General features: G+C 40.4%; 1 protein-coding gene across 4 annotated transcripts in view; it reads left to right on the forward strand.

The window, feature by feature from the left end:
• Positions 1 to 17678, forward strand: part of CDH12 (cadherin 12) — a 2479035-nt gene that overhangs the window by 2063165 nt on the left and 398192 nt on the right. For all 4 annotated transcript variants that reach the window (XM_029590315.1, XM_029590316.1, XM_029590317.1 and 1 more), the window contains one exon: positions 8009 to 8303. In XM_029590315.1, the coding sequence (XP_029446175.1) occupies positions 8009 to 8303 (295 nt within the window). The remainder of the gene's footprint in view (positions 1 to 8008; positions 8304 to 17678) is intronic.

Raw genomic sequence — 17678 nt, forward strand, 5'->3', positions numbered from 1 at the left:
ACACCTTCAGTCTCCTGTTAAGTGTACTGATAGACTGATGGCATCTGTGGCTAAGAAAATGAAACACTTTTCCCTCTATGCTGCCTGATATATTTGTAGTTATATCACATCACAGAGAGACCTTATATTCATATAAAGTGCAACCATTTATTTAGAATTCACAACACATACCTAAATAGACACATTAAAAACTAAACTAGCTCATTCATTCCACCCATACATTCATACCATCATATTAAAAAACATTTCTTCACCAAAAAGCACTCTGTATAAATTACAAATATTTCAATGTATATATATAACAAATTAATATTGATACAAAATATGAATATATCCCCTCTCATTGGATGAAACCTCCTATTTTATATCTCTGCCCACATATTTCAATGTCAGCCTCAATAAATGTTACGTTATTATTATCCAACGACAGACGTCTTCGTTTCGCCTGTAACTTCAGGCTTCCTCAGGGATTAATTCATCACACCATGAACCACTTTGTTGATATCGTGGGTTTCACATAAATTATTCATAGATGACTCAATTCTCTTACAATGTAGCCTCACTGAAATTTAAACAAACATCCTTGTTAAACAATCTCAACCACCTCCATTATATATCTCCCCCATGTAACGAGTCCAAGATCTTACCTCCAACAAAGTCTCCTTTCTAAACTATACCACGATACAATCGTGGCCAGGATGTGATTACCTTCTATATACACACCACTACAAGCTGGCGAACACAGCCATTACCCCGTATCTATAATAAACAATAAAAACATTAATGTACTGGAAATATTTCAATAACATCTCTATCGTTCCAAACAATCCGAAGTGTTCAACACTTACAAGTATTTCAATACTAGTCACTGCTACCTCCATTAACACCACATCGGCAAAGACTGTTGAACTTCTAATCCTTTGAAACTTAATCGTAGTGGTTCACTTCTCATATTCCATTAAATGAAAAAATCTTCACATGTTGTGCTTCCCAATTTCCTATTCAAAAAGAATAAAAACCTTTACAAAAGTAACCTCATAAATCCAAAAAACTTACCCGTTTTTCACCAATACTCCATACGGAAACCGACGCCCAAGAACTGCCATACTTACACGTAAATCCGACGCACATAGTACGTCAAACTTCCGGTACCTGATATATTTGGGCATCTCAGCCTGGCGAGCCCTCTAGCTTGAGCCAGCGCTGCTTAGAGGCTCAGAGAGAATTATCTTCCTCTGATTTTACTAAGCCTGGTTCTTCCCAGCCTTATGAAAGGGCGCCTGACCTTGGAACTCCCTTAACTGGTTTGTCAATGGGGGACAGTAGCTCAGTGGGCATAGCACAGATTTATTTATTTATTTATTTATTTATTTATTTAACATTTCTTATATACCGATGACCGTTCGCACATCGCATCGGTTTACAGTGAACAAAAAACCATTGGGCAGAGCCCTTACAAATAACAGATAATATAGTAACTAGGTAACATATAAAAATAGTTGGGAGGAGCCCTTACATGAAATACAAACATCAAGGAGGAAATGCTAAGGGTATATGCTAAGGGATTGAGCTATAACAGAACCTATATACAGATTATTGCACAGTACAAAATCATCAGGCAAAAAGGCGTTCATACCAGGATATCAGAAAAACATTTGTAAGGGGCAATTAAGTAATTGGGGGTGAGATGGAGTAAGCTTGCTGGAAGCTTGGATGGAAGCTTTTGATGGAAGCTTGGATGGAAGCTTGCTGAAAACCAGATGTCTTCTGGTTTTGGCATGGATCCTTCTGCCTTTTCTTGGGTAGAATTTTTTCAAGGATTGCAATCCTTTCTTCAGGCACAGTCCTTCGCCCCATCCAATCCTGTCAGGTCATAGTCACAGGCGGTGACCTCTCATTTGTCTGGTACTACTGTTAAGTGCGAAGTATACTTAGATTGGCAGAAAGTCTTCCCGATAGGATTCCAGATGGCACTGATGATGAGGCCAATCCTCTCTAAAGGATGGGGAAATTCCTCCGGGACTGGAATCATATAACACTGTGTTGTGGTTCTTCCACAGAGATGAGCTATTGGCTCTGATTTCCCAGATGTTGAAGATGCTGGGAGTACCTGGGGCAGATTCCATGTCTGAGACAAAGAAAAATCCCATTTTGGTTTCTTTACGTAAAGCCTCTTGTCCCGTCCCCCCCCCCCCCCTCTGTTATGGAGGCCATTCAAGAATTGACTGTTTTTGAGTGGGATGCCCCAGAGGCTAATTTTAAAGTGGGTTGGGCTTTGGAAGGCCTGTACCCCTTGGGAACCAGTGGTGAGAGAGCGTTTGCATTTTATGAAAGTGGATGCACTTGTCTGTTTAATCTCTAAGTGGACGACTATCCCCATGAAGGGAGGAGCGGCCTTGAAGGATGTGCATGATAGGAAGATTGAGGCCATCCTTAAGCAAGAATTTGAAGCAGTGGCAATGATCTTGCAAATAGCTTCTTCTTGTTCCCTGGTGGTCTGCTCTTGTTTACTTCTCTCTCAGGAGTGAATTCCAGGGCAGTTATGGAGCCAGCAGATGCTTTTTTTGCAAATGCTGGTTGCAATTTGGTCCGCATCTCAGCCAGAGGGGTTTCTTCAGTAATAATAGCCAGGCATCAGTTATGGCTGAGAAATTGGTCAGCCGTTATGACCTCCAAGACTAACCTTACAAAATTGCCCTTTAAAGGCTCATTCTTGTTTTGGAGCAATTTGGAGAAACTGGCCAGTAAGTGGGGTGAATCCCCGGTTCCTCGGTTGCCAGGAAATAAGAAGCAAACGCCATGCTCCTTTGGCATGAGGGGTCTTGCCATGGGATCCAAACATTTTTGTCCCTACAGAGGATTTGCCTTTTCAGTAGGTCTCAGTCCTTTCATCCCAGCAGCCCAGACGGGGCATGTGTTCAGGTAGTAGAACCTCCCGAGCCTCCCAATGAAGGTTTGTGACCTACGCCCGGAAACAGGAGATAGGGGGGATGCATCTCTCTCTTGTATCAGAGGTGGGTTGAAATCACATCAGATTAGTGGGTCCTGGAGATGATACAAGAGAAGTATGCACTGGAGTTTCACAGTGTTCCTTGGGATGTGTTCATGGTGTCTCCCTGCCATTCCCCACAAAAGAAACAGTCAGTGGAGTGTCCATTGTCAATTCTGCTCAGTCTGAGGGCTGTGGTCCCAGCGCCCACATCTCAAGAAAATATGGGTCGATATTCCTTTTATTTCATTTTGCCCAAGAAGGAGGGCTCCTTTAGTCCCATCCTGGATCTAAAAGGGGTCAACCATCATTTGCATGTGACTCATTTTCACATCGAAACATTGTGCTCAGTGATAATGGCTGAGAAGTCAGGATAATTTCTGACCTCCTTCAATCTGTCTGAGACATACCTCCATATTCCCATCTGATTGGAGCACCAACATTTTCTGTGCTTCATGGTGTTGGGGTGCCATTATCAGTTTTGTATGCTGCCTTTTGACCTGGCCACTGCACCCAGAACTTTTTCCAAGGTAATGGTGGTGGTGGCAGCAGACTTGAGAAAGGATGGGATCCTTGTACACCCATATTTGGATGACTGGCTTATTTGGGCCAAGTCTCTGGGAGAGAGCCGCCTGGTAACCCACAAGGTGATCTCCCTTTTGCAGGAGCTCAGTTGGATGGTGAACCTGGCCAACAGTCTTCAGGCATCTCTGTAGTTAGAGGATATTGGTGTTCAGTGCAACATGAAGCAGGGCAAGGTTTTCTTGCCGGAAGCTCAAATTTAGAAGTTGATGGCGCAGGTACGTCTGCTGATGAACAGTATACACCCAACATTGTGATCCTATCTACAGGTATCGGTTTGATGGCAGCAACCCTGGAAGTGGTGCCATGGGTGAGGGGCATATGCATCCTCTTCAGCATACCTTGTTGTCTTGTTGGATCCCACAGGGTCAGGACTATTTGATTCAGCTCCACCTGCCAATGGAGGCCTGCTCTCAATTACAGTGATGGTTACAAATGGATCATCTAAGAAAGGGAGTTTCCCTAAAATCACTAGACTGGTTAGAACTCATGACAGCTGTGAGCTTCCATGACTGGGGAGCTCACTTCAGGAATTAGCTCAAGGGCGCTGGATTGCGGAAGAGTCTCTCTGGAACATCAATTGGCTGGAAGCCTGGGCAGTCCATTTGACATGCTTACATTTCAGCAACAGGTTTCAGGGTTGTGCGGTCTGGATAATATTGGACACTGCAACAACAGTGGCTTGAACCAGTCAACAGGGAGGAACCAAGAGCCAGCAAGTATCACAGTAGATAGACCAACTTATGGAATGGGTAGAAGTGCTTCTTCAAGAGATCTTGGCCTCACACATTGCAGGAAAAGACAATGTAAGAGCAGACTTTTTCAGCAAGGTGATTCTGGACCCAGGAGAATGAGTATTGTTGGATGAGGCATTTCAGCTGATACTAGATCATTGGGGCCTTCCATTTCTAGACCTGCTGGTGACTTATAGCAGTGCAAAGATTCCTCTCTGGAGAGATCCGAAGTCCTTGGGTATTGATGCTCTCGTGCAGGAATGGCCAAAGGGCAAGATGCTGTATGCATTTCCCCAATGGCCCATGTTGGGCAGAATGGTTCGGAGGGTTAAGGGTCACAGAGGGATGGTGCTTTTGGTGACATTGGATTGGCCCAGGAGACCATGGTATGTCGATCTGTGTTGGTTCTGGTAAATTCCCCTCTTCAGTTTCCGGTGCATAGAAATCTGTTTTGGCAGGAACCAGTTCTTCATGAAGATCCAACTTGGGTTTTGTCTTACAGTATGGCCCATGATAGGATTCGCTTGCTGAAGTGTAGATATCCTTCTGCGTTGTTTGCCACCTTGCTACGAGCAAGAAAGTTGTCTACTTCCTTAGCCTATGTGCGAGTTTGACGAGTATTTGAGGCTTGGTGTGAGGATTGAAATGTTCTTCCTCATTCAGTTAAGATCCCGCTCATTTTGGAATTTTTGCAGGATGGATTGAATAAAGGTTTAGTTTTTAATTCCTTAAAGGTGAAAGTAGAGGCTCTTGCCTGTTTCAGGAGTCAAATGAATGGTGAATCCTTATCTGCTCATCCAGATGTGGCCCATTTCTTGAAAGGAGTGAGACAACTTTGTCCTCCTTTGTGATTACCAGTACCCTTGTGGAGTCTTAATCTGGTTTTGGATTTCTTGGCAGGTCCTACATTTTGACCAATGAATAGCCTTTCCTTGCAGTTAATGACCTTAAAAACAATGTTTCTTGTGGCGATTTGTTCTGCGTGTCAATTATCCGAGCTGCAGGCCTTCCCTTGCCGGGAGCCGTTCCTGAAGGTGATTCCAGGGGCATTACAGCTGCATATTGTTACTTCCTTTTTGCCAAAAGTGTTCTCAGAGTTTCATTTGAATCAGTCAATTTCCCTGCCGTCTCTGGATAGAGAAAGAGATGCAGAGGAATATTACCTATTGCAACCCTTGGATGTCTAGCGTCATATCGTAAGGTATCTGGAGGTTTCTAAACCTTTCCATAAGATCGACCACCTGTTTGTCCTTCATGGTGGAGGTGAACAGGACAAGCCGGCTTCAGATGCTACAATAGCTTGCTGGATTAAGGAGGTAGTCATGGCCATGTATTGTGAATGATCCACACTGCCGCAGTACCGGTCCACCACTCCTTCAGATCCAGGCCGCTTCTGCCCCTGGTCTCTGGGCTCCTTTTGCATCATCATGCAGCCATTTTAAAGTCCCAGGCTTCAAAATGGGCCTCCGCTGCCCTAGCCTGGCTAGGGCCCCTCCTTGAGCTGGGCTAGTGAATAAAGTTAGCCAAACTCCTCCCAAAATAACATGGAAACACAAGTTATATGAGCAGTCTGTATTGCTCCAGAAAAGTCCTTTTGCTACTCCCCCCAGTCCAACCACTGGGTTTTCAAAATATCTCCTGTTCTTCAGAACACAAAAGTAATGCTTAGGCTTTTTAGCCAGCGGCTGCCTCCCTGCTAGGGGATTGCACAACTCTCCCCAACTCCCCTATGTTGTGCTGCAGTCAGCAGTCTTCCCAAACCAAAATCTCGTAAGAGCCCACTCTTGAAAACAAGCAAAAACAAGGAACATTTCTCTCAGTGTTTTAAATCTTCCCTTCCCCCAACCATGTCACTCACTCCGTTTCCATGGCTGACTGCGAGGCTGACTTCCCTCTTCCTCTGAAGAGCAGGCCTCTTTATGCCAGCTCCACTATTCAGGTACACCTTCCTCTCCAATTACCATCGGTTCAGGTGTATCTGATTCACTATTATGGCGTACAGCTGGCTGCTCTGTTTCCTCCCCTACCCATGGGTCAAGCTGTGCCTCTAAGAGCTTGGGAGTTGCAGTCCTTCTAGCCCTCTCTGGCATCCCATGGTGTCTAATTCGAGTGTTGGTTGTGCTTTTCTTCAGATTATTCTGGCTTTTCTGCCCCACATAAGGTTGTCCTTCATCACAGTATGTGGATGATGAAAAGCTGTTACCTTGTCAGGTTAAGCTTATTCCACTGGGGCTCAGGCAGTCTCATGGGTGGAAGTTATTGTTGTCTCCCGTTGACATTTGCCAAGCTGAGATGTAGTCCTCCTTACACACCTTTCCAGGTATCATCATCTGGATGTGCAGGCCCAGGAGGATGCAGCCTTTGCACATAAAGTTTTAACAAAACTGCAGGTAGCCTCCCACCCTATTCGGGAGTGGCTTGGGTACTTCCCCCTGATACTGGATTCATCTGTCTGGGTGCTAGAAAATGAGGATTTACTACTTACCTGATAATTTCCTTTTCCTTAGACCAGACATATGAATTCAGCTTCCCGTCCTTGGCTGCCAAATGATTGTGTTATGGTCCTCCTGCGTGGCTATGTGTTCTAGGGGTTACTAATAAGTGTTACTCCAGTCACTAGACTAGTATTAATGCATTCTTTGAGCTCAGTTTTTCCTGTTGGCTGCGTATTGAAATGGTTATCTGTTATTAATCATGTTTTTGCTAGTCTGTCCACAGTTGGCTTTTGAAGGGAATACTGGCAGGCTGTCGTCACTGCAGGAGTATAAATACTGTGACGTCAGCTTTGCTCTGTCTCCATCTGCTGGTAGAGGTGTATAACCCACTGGCCCTGAATTCATCTGTCTGGTCTAAGGAAAAGAAATGATCAGGTAAGTAGTAATCTCTCAATTATTTTAAACTCCTGACCCATCATAGAATTACATAAATTAGGCTTCCAATATGTAGTATTTAATGTCAATTATACTATACTAAAACTGGCAGGACTACCACTTGATACTTTACCATGTGTAACCAGGAGATTACAGATCTTTATCAAATGTAAATGATTTTTTATACTTCTCTTAATAGAGTTCTGAAATGTTTAAAAAGTGTATCATGTGTGTCATTTTTTGGGGGGGAGGAGGGGAATATGGGAGCAATGAGAAAAGTGTCTCACTGTTTTCAAAATATGTCTTAATCTTTACTGAAATCATAAAGACAAAGCCCACAAAAGCAGTCTCGAAAAAGTCCAATCAAACAAAAAGAGAAACACTATCAAACTAATCCAGGCAAAGCTGAAATAGCAATTATAGTTAATGGGTGTCAGCAAGCCAGGACATGTACTTGACCTCTCAATAGAGCCATATTTTAATTATTTTTACCTGCAGTATAAAAAAAAAAACTCTTCACAAATTTTTGTTTGTCAGAGTTAGACTATTCCACAGTCCTTTGGGTTGTGTGGATGGATGATTAAGAGGTCCATGCTACCTCTTCTGAGAGGTCGAACACATGTCCCGGCTTGCTGACACTCATTAACTATAATTGGTAGTTCAGCTTCACTGGTATTAGTTTGATAGGGTCTCTCTTTTTGTTTGATTAATCTTTACTGATATGTCAGACATCTGATTTTTTTTTTAGAGCTATTACTAAACTCCTGTATGATTATAACTTTTCTCAGGAGTAATGTTATGAATGTGTCGGTTCTTTCTTTCCCACTATGCAGCTTCATTCTGACTTGGACAAAGGAGTTGACTCTGTTAAATACACCCTTCTGGGAGATGGAGCTGGCACAATTTTTACAATTGATGATATAACTGGGGACATTCATGCCATTAGGAGCCTTGATCGAGAGGAAAAGCCTTTCTATACTCTACGTGCTCGGGCTGTGGCTAAAGAAACTGGGAAGCTTGTGGAGCCAGAATCTGAATTCATCATTAAAGTGCAGGACATTAATGATAATGAGCCACAGTTTTTAGATGGGCCTTATGTTGCCAGCGTACCTGAAATGTCTCCAGTGGGTAAGTAGGAGCCTTAAAGCCACTTTTTATTCAGTTTCAACATACTGTTGCTATTGTGAATGTAGATCTTCTCAGGAGACTGAAAAACAAACAGCAAGTTGAGTGAAGTTGAATTCACTGTTCACAAATTAACTTTTTTAGAGCATTTGAGCAAAGGGTTTGTCGAGAAGTTGTTCACATACTTTACCATAAGTGCCACTTCTCCCCTCCCATGTTCCTCTCCTGACTTTCTCAGCCTCTCTAACTGGTTCTAGTCAACACAGTCAGGGTAATTCATTGTAGTTATGTCTTCTGGCATAGCGGAGAACTTCTGAAAGAGCCACCCGCTTCCCTCTCAGCCATGCTTTACTGGCTCCAGCTGTGATGGCAGCAGCATGAGTCAGCTCATGAGCACAAGATCAGGCCTTTCAACTACAAATGTTCTCTGTAGTCTCTTCAAGGCAAGCCCTCTCCCTCCTGCTATCTTCACATGCTTATGCCTCTTTTTCTTATAATATCATTTAAATTCTATCTTTGAAGAGTTGCAGAGATTTGCAAACTGAAGATCTTAAGAAGACTTCTGCTTTTGCTCATGAACTACCTCATATTTAATGGATATTGAAAGCCATGCCCTGGGGGAAAACAGATTAAGAGTTCCATGTCATAAGTACTGCATAAACTTAAATTGGAATTTTTCATGTGATGAAGCATACAATTAAAAAAAAAAAAGGATCTTTTAAACGTTTCCTATCCAATTCCTTCTCATGGTCACCATGAATTCCTCTCTGTCAGAAAGGGGCTCTCCAGTGTCCATGAGCGTTTTATATGTATAACTGACTCTTAGCTTCCTCTCAAAAAGCTTTTAACTTATTAGAGATTTAAGTAAAAGATATCCGTAGAAATCCCACACATTCTACAAGTATAAACATTTTGTGCAGTACTTTCTCTTTACATTTTCTTTTGTATAATTTGTTGTGCTTTACAAATGTAGTTGAGCAGTCTCCAGTTCTTTTCCCTTCTTAAAGCTGAAAAGACAGTTGGGGAAAATGCGGGCTTTACTAACTGTGAGCAGGTGAAAGAGTGATATAAAATAGATCACTCATCCTCTTCTGTATTCTAAGAATAGCATGGCATAAGTTATGGAAGCAAATAGCTAGAAAGCATGGCTAACAAAAGAGATCAATTGAGAGTGGTAAATAAGGATGTACATGCTCAAAATTTTCATTATCTTTACATTTGGTTCATTTTTTTTTGGGGGGGGAGGGTTATTTATGTTTTTTTGCTTCTTTGATTCATTGCTTTTTTTTGTTTATTTGCTATTTGCTATTAGCAAGGACTATTTGCCAAAAATAAAAAATACACACATTTTTACTTTAATGTTTCTGTTCATTTGAAATGAAACAAAAATGGGTTAATTTGTCCCATATTAACCATTAATTTCAAGCAAATGCACATCAAAGGCAAAACACTAGAACTTCATCACAACGTCTCTCTGCAGGCTCTGAGCTGAATTTAGTTTAATGATTTTGGTGGATTTACCATCTGTTTCTTGAGTTCATGTTTCATCATCATATGCAGAAAATTACAAGCAGGGATTTGGTCGCATGGAAAACAATATTTCAGTTACTGTTCATCTTCTTGAGCTCAAAACTGTGAGAAGTGAATCAGCCCCCTTAGCAAGTATATTCTAAAAGGAGCGCGCATGCACCCATAAACGCATATATTAGGCATGCAAGCAAAAATATGCTCAGTTTTATATTGTGAGTGCAAGTACATGTGTATCATTAAAAATATTCCTACTGCGTGTACTCACAAGTGACCGGGGGAGGGGGGAGAACGAGAGAGACAGAAACTCTTTTAAAGAGACAATCTGACACTCTATATATCTCCTACTGTAAGAGGGGTATTTTCAGCTCAGGGTAGGTTTTGAGAGGGGGGGGGCAGTGTTACAAGGGTCTATAAATCCTTGTGTCCTAGCAGACCAACGTAACACTGCCACCCCCTCCCCCCCCCAAAACCCACCCTGAGTTGAAAGTGCTCCTCTTACAGTGGGACATATATAGAATGTCAGATTTGCACACGGCCCACATAAGCATTTTTGGGGCCATTTTACAATCTATCTCTGAGACATTAGCAATGATATTTACTTATTTTACAGTTTCACACTGTATCAAATTTGAACCCTGACTTTAGACTCTGTAAACGTGTACATTTATAAGAAAATTTTCACTGTCTTTCTGGAACTTTCGTGCACTTTTTCACACTCTCTGCTTAAGGGTTAAATTCATGCAGGAACCTCAAGTACTTCGTCCTATCATATATCTCCAAAAGGGAGGAAATGTAACTTTTTTTTTTTTTTTTAATATTTGCACAAGTCACATAATCTACATATGTGACTACATTTCCATATAGTTTATCTTTTATAAAATTACGATAGGCACAGAATGGAGCTGAATTAGCACAACTTTGGAGCCAGTGAGCAACAGTGCCAGTTGTCAAGCAGTAACTATGACTAAAGCCTAGATGATTGCACTGCCCTTCACAAGTTTCAAACTATGCTAATTCAGCACTGTTTTGTGTCTTTCCTCATTTAATCAAAGTCTAGTTATGTGGAAATGTAGTCACATAAGCAGTTTTTGTGACTTGGGCAAATATTTAAAAAAATATTTACATTTTCTCCCTAAGGGCGATGTGTGATATGACTAAAGAATTACAGTTCCTGAATGAGATTAGCTCTTAAGACAGAGCTGTGAAAATTAGTGAATGTAGCACACTTAAGTTCCAGAAAGCCAGTGAACATTTTCTTACAAATGTACAAATGTGAGACTGCAAAATAAGTAAATATCATTGCTAATATGTAAATGATTCATTTCTGGCAGTTTTGAGCTCAAGAAGATGAATAGTAACTCAAATACAGATTTTTCAGACTATCTCCTGTCATTAAAAAGATATTCTGCCTGTTCTGAAAATCTGAAATAGATATGCATTACATCAGAAAAATTATTTGGGCTTTTTATGATGGAGAGTAGGCCTGTAGTCTGCCCCTATAACCTCTCTATAAAAAGCAAATCACCCCCCTAGATGCACTATTTTTAGTTACCTCCATGAGCCCTACACCTCAGATATAGGGCCTGTGCAGGAAACTTTAGTGTACATAGAAAGACTGTGTAGTGCATGCTAAAAACAGTGAATTATGCACTATGCAGGAAAGCTTGACTGTACATGTTAAAGGGGTATTAGAAGATGTTAGCTTGAGCATATAAAAATGTGCATTTCCTACATGAAGCATTTCCTACATGACACATTAGAATTAGGGCATTCCAACAGTGAGGTTCCAATAATAGGAAAAGTAGTCCAAGTGACTAACTAAAAACTCACCTAACCAAAAAAATTCTAACTTATCCCTATCAATTAAAAAGCAGAATGAAGGAGGTGGAGGTGAGAGCGGACGCAATTTTCCTGAGGGGGTTGGGGCTGGACGAAGGGTTTGTCTTACCTAGCCCGTTGGGGCCTCTGATAATTTGTCGGGATGCTGATGTCATTGGGGCAGGATGGGCCTGGGAGATATAAGGCTGTCCCTCCTGTGGCGTGACGCAGCCGCTGGTGCGTCGCCCAAGCTGCGCGCGGCTTTGTATGAATTTGTTCCAAATTATATTTATTAACCAAATGCTCCTCCACCTCTGGTAAGCAATAATCTTATTTTTCTTGAAATTATTTGAAGGAAACTTATGAACTCACTACACGCCTCCCTTATTAAAGGACCAATAGAAATATTTTAAACCGCTGTATTGTTTGGACTTGGCTTTATTCTTAATGCCTCATAGCGTCAGAAAAAGAAGGGCTAGGGAGAAAGTATGCCCTGGAATCTCCCTAAACCCTGAAAAATCTGGACCAATGGACGCACATGTTAGACGAGGAGGAGTTGAATCGGGTGTGCAGTCGCTAGTGCAGAGAGCTTTAGAATTGTCTCAAGCTCCACTGCCTGACTGACATCTCATTATCCCCGATTTTGAGAGTGGCGCCAGCAAACCCTGCCACACTTAAGGCCCCAGAGTTGGAGTTGGATATGCTGCAAGCCAAAGTTGCCTGCAGTTTTGAAGAACCAGGGTCTCCTAAACGGGGAGAACCAAGTGAAGACGCCAGGAAATTGAGACCCGGGGAGTCTGCTGACAGTCCAGTGAGGGGGATCAAGGATTAATTGCTTGACTTGATTCCTCAATTCCTTCGTACTCAATACAGAAACTTGCTGAATTTACTCTAGAAGCTTTATGGACTGCATTTGAGAGTTTAGGAAATTTTATAGATAATAAAATTCTTCCTATAAATGATTTTATACAAAACTATGAAGTAAGATTATTATCAGTAGAGAAGGTAATGAAAAGTGTTACGGTTCAGAATACAGAGATTAAAAATCTTATGGATACAAATAAAGAGTCTCAACAATCTATAATGAGGGATAATACAAAAATGTTAAATAAATTAGAAAGTATGGAAAATTCATTAAGGGCAAGGAATCTAAGATTTATTAATTTTCCCAGATTAGCTCATATATCTCCAAAAGAGATGTATAGAAAGTATTTAGTTGAGATCTTGAAAGTACCAGAAGGAAATATACCCCCAGTGGTGAGAGCTTTTTATCTCCCACAAGCGAAAACGTTTTTAGATGGAAATAAGGAAGAAGGGAATGGAGGAGAAACCCTTGAAATTAATGTAGAAAAACCATTGTTAAATATGACAGAAATGTTAGAAACTTCAGATTCCACTTTAGCTGAACCTATAACATTTGCCTTAGAAATGGACAGGGAATGGGTATTTAGATTATTCTTTAAATTTAGACTGCATACATTTTTGAACATGCAGGTGAGGATTTACCCTGATGTGTCAAAAATGACACAAAAGAAAAGAAAACAATTTTTGCTTTTAAGATCTCAGGTACAACAAATAGGAGCAAGTTTCATATTGAAATTTCCCTGTAGTTGTCATTAGGATATAAAGGGTCAAGCTATCTCTTCTTCCTTCCAGAACAATTAGTTAATTTCCTGTCTGATAAAGTTAGAGTAAAAGAGGGGGTAAAGGAATAGAATTCTAGCTAGACCCAAGACCCCCTAAATACACTGATCCTATCTCTCACATAAAAATCTTCTCCTCTCAGCTGTTTGAAAGGTAATGCTTATTAATTATTGTGGTATTATTAGAATTTGGATCCTTTAATAAGATTTTAGTATAGGGGACTTCTTTATTCTGAATTATTGAGTTATGATTTGGATAGAATAGGGTTATAATTAATCCGATGATGTAATAACTATGTGAGATTGATATTGATTACTTCAGAATTTCTTTGTCAAGATTGTTTTCTTGGTATGTAAGATTGTTAAAATCTTAAAAAGCAGAATGAAAATACAAATAAAAAACAAACTTTGAAATGTTTGTATGCTATTGCCAGAAGTCTAAGAAGTAAGGTGGGAGAATTAGAATGTATAGCAGTGAATGATACCAAAACCTCAAACAGCACCAATATCTTCTGGGGAATTTGCAAAAGATAAATCGAATATATTATATAATGCCCCAGTGGAATTATTTGTTGCAAATTTTTAAATAAGATTTCTCTGCTCACAAACGAGTCACCGCTTAAATGGAACAATTTTTTTGTTAAAGGGAGGTTGCAGATTGTGGAACAACACCTGCAACCTACCTGCTTAAATCAAACCCAAAAACATTTTTGAAAAGTGGAGGAAGGGTTTCATATATATGAGTTTTAAACCACCACAAGGTCTACTCAATTTGCATGTATAATCATAAACCAGTCCTCCTCCACCTGTGAATTATTTTTGATTCCGTGCAACATAGGTAAGAACTGCATCTACTTTTTTTAGAAACATGTTTTTTTAAACTTTTTCTGTGTGTCAAATCAAATAAATCAACTTCCTTGATTTGAAAAAGTGCTTTCAAAGTCCCGACTTATCTGGTGATGTTAATCCACCCGACGTAGCCACGTTTCTGGTCCGCAACGGAACCTTTCCTCAGGGGATGTGTTCTTCTCAATCAGTCGGTGTACCACGATAGCTAGGAATGAAATGCGAAACAGATTATTTGTTCTTCAAGGCACCATTGCGCGCTCTTCCACGCTCTACAAACCTCTCACTAACGATCATAGCTTTTAACCTAGAGACACAGATGGTTCCACAACCAATCACAATGCTTATTGCTGTGACGTCATCACGTATTCGTTCAAATTAAGGAGCCCCAATCAAGAGCTTCATTCAACCCCTGAGGGACTTGCATGTTGAGAGTAAAAATCCAAAATGCTTCACGTTTGTTTAACAGACTTTCACGATCGCCTCCTCTGGCAGTTATAGGTACATGATCTATAACTGTCCATTTCAATGTACTGTACAAGTGACCATGTTGTTCACAAGGTGTGACGATTGGAGCAGTTGATGTAGATGTATTCAATTTAGATTTGTGTTCATTCAACCTCACTCTAATTTTGCGGGTTGTCCTGCCTATGTATACCCCAGGACAGGGACAAATAATTGCGTAAATAACATAGTCAGAATTACATGTTGTGTTGTATTTACGATGTACATGATAACCTGTCACCGGTTCCTGCCAATCTATGCCCTCAATGCAATTCATGCAATGGGAACACTGACCGCACTTATGATGTCCTGTAATTGATACTTGTGATTTTGTAGAAAATTGAGCATGTACAAGTTTATCTTTGATATTAGCGCCACGTGTGGTGACAATGAGCAGTGTTTCTTTAAAGATATCATGTAATGCTAATACATGCCAATGGCGACGTATTGATGACGAAATTATATTTGTAGCCACTGATTGTTTCAAAACACAAACGAGCTGTGGATTCTCTTTCAAAGGTTTATACTGTAATAAACTTTGTCTATCCGAGTATTTCACCCTTTTATAAGCTTTCTTGATTGCTGATCTCGGAAATATAATTTTGTCATCAATACGTCGCCATTGGCATGTATTAGCATTACATGCTATCTTTAAAGAAAAACCGCTCATTGTCACCACACTGGCGCTAATATCAAAGATAAACTTGTACATGCTTAATTTTCTACAAAATCACAAGTTTCAATTACAGGACATCATAAGTGCGGTCAGTGTTCCCATTGCATGAATTGCATTGAGGGCATAGATTGGCAGGAACCGGTGACAGGTTATCATGTACATCGTAAATACAACACAACATGTAATTCTGACTATGTTAATGACAGGTTATCATGTACATCGTAAATAAAACACAACATGTAATTCTGACTATGTTATTTATGCAATTATTTGTCCCTGTCCTGGGGTATACATAGGCAGGACAACCCGCAAAATTAGAGTGAGGTTGAATGAACACAAATCTAAATTGAATACATCTACATCAACTGCTCCAATCGTCACACATTGTGAACAACATGGTCACTTGTACAGTACATTGAAATGGACAGTTATAGATCATGTACCTATAACTGCCAGAGGAGGAGATCGTGAAAGTCTGTTAAACAAACGTGAAGCATTTTGGATTTTTACTCTCAACACGCAAGTCCCTCAGGGGTTGAATGAAGCTCTTGATTGGGGCTCCTTAATTTGAACGAATACGTGCTGACGTCACAGCAATAAGCGTTGTGATTGGTTGTGGAACCATCTGTGTCTCTAGGTTAAAAGCTATGATCGTTAGTGAGAGGTTTGTAGAGCGTGGAAGAGCGTGGAAGAGCGCGCAATGGCGCCTTGAAGAACAAATAATCTGTTTCGCATTTCATTCCTAGCTATCGTGGTACACCGACTGATTGAGAAGAACACATCCCCTGAGGAAAGGTTCCATTGCGGACCAGAAACATGGCTACGTCGGGTGGATTAACATCACCAGATAAGTCGGGACTTTGAAAGCACTTTTTCAAATCAAGGAAGTTGATTTATTTGATTTGACAAACAGAAAATGTTTAAAAAAACATGTTTCTAAAAAAAATAGATGCAGTTCTTACCTATGTTGCACGGAATCAAAAATAATTCACAGGTGGAGGAGGACTGGTTTATGATTATACATGCAAATTGAGTAGACCTTGTGGTGGTTTAAAACTCATATATATGAAACCCTTCCTCCACTTTTCAAAAAAATTTTTGGGTTTGATTTAAGCAGGTAGGTTGCAGGTGTTGTACCACACTCTGCAACCTCCCTTTAACAAAAAAATTGTTCCATTTAAGCGGTGACTCGTTTGTGAGCAGAGAAATCTTATTTAAAAATTTGCAACAAATAATTCCACTGGGGCATTATATAATATATTCGATTTAGCAGTGAATGATGACATAGACTTAATTGGCATCTCAGACATGGTGGAAGGAGGATAACCAATGGGACAGTGCTATATTGGGGTACAAATTATCGTAATGACAGAGAGGAGCACCTGGGAGGTAGTGTGGCACTTTATGTCCGGAATGGCATAGAGTCCAAGAGGATAAACATCCTGCATGAGACTAAATGCACAATCAAATCTTTATGGGTCGAAATCCCTTGTGTGTTGGGGAAGAGTATAGTGATAGGAGTATACTACCATCCACTTGGCCAAGATGGTGAGACAGACAGTGAAATGCTAAGAGAAATTAGGGAAGCTAACCAAATTGGTAGTGCAGTAATAATGGGTGATTTCAGTTGCCCCAATATTGACTGGTAAATGTATCATCGGGACATGCTAGAGAGATAAAGTTCCTGGATTGAATAAATGACAGTTTTATGAAGCAATTGGTTCAGGACCCGATGAGAGAGGAAGCAATTTTAGATGTAATTCTCAGTGGAGCACAGGATTTGCTGAGAGAGGTAATGGTGGTTGGGCCGCTTGGCAATAGTGATCATAATATGATCAAATTTGAATTAATGACTGGAAGGGAGACAGTAAGCAAATCCATGGCTCTTGTGCTAAACTTTCAAAAGGGAAACTTTGATAAAATGAGAAAAATAGTTAAGAAAAAGCTGAAAGGAGCAGCTACAAAGGTAAAAAAGCGTGCAAGAGGCGTGGACATTGTTAAAAAAAAAATACCATCCTAGAAGCACAGTCCAGATGTATTCCACACATTAAGAAAGGTGGTAAGAAAGCAAAACGATTACCAGCATGGTTAAAAGGTGAGGTGAAAGAAGCTATTTTAGCCAAAAGATCTTCATTCAAAACTTGGAAGAAGGATCCAACAGAAGAAAATAGGATAATGCATAAACGTTGCCAAGTTAAATGTAAGACATTGATAAGACAGGCTAAGAGATAATTTGAAAAGAAGTTGGCCGTAGAGGCAAAAACTCACAGTAAAAACTTTTAAAAATATATCTGAAGCTGAAAGCCTGTGAGGGAGTCAGTTAGACTGTTAGATGATCGAAGGGTTAAAGGGGCATTTAGA

Source organism: Rhinatrema bivittatum, chromosome 2 (genome assembly GCF_901001135.1).
Source record: "Rhinatrema bivittatum chromosome 2, aRhiBiv1.1, whole genome shotgun sequence".
NCBI lineage: Eukaryota > Metazoa > Chordata > Amphibia > Gymnophiona > Rhinatrematidae > Rhinatrema > Rhinatrema bivittatum.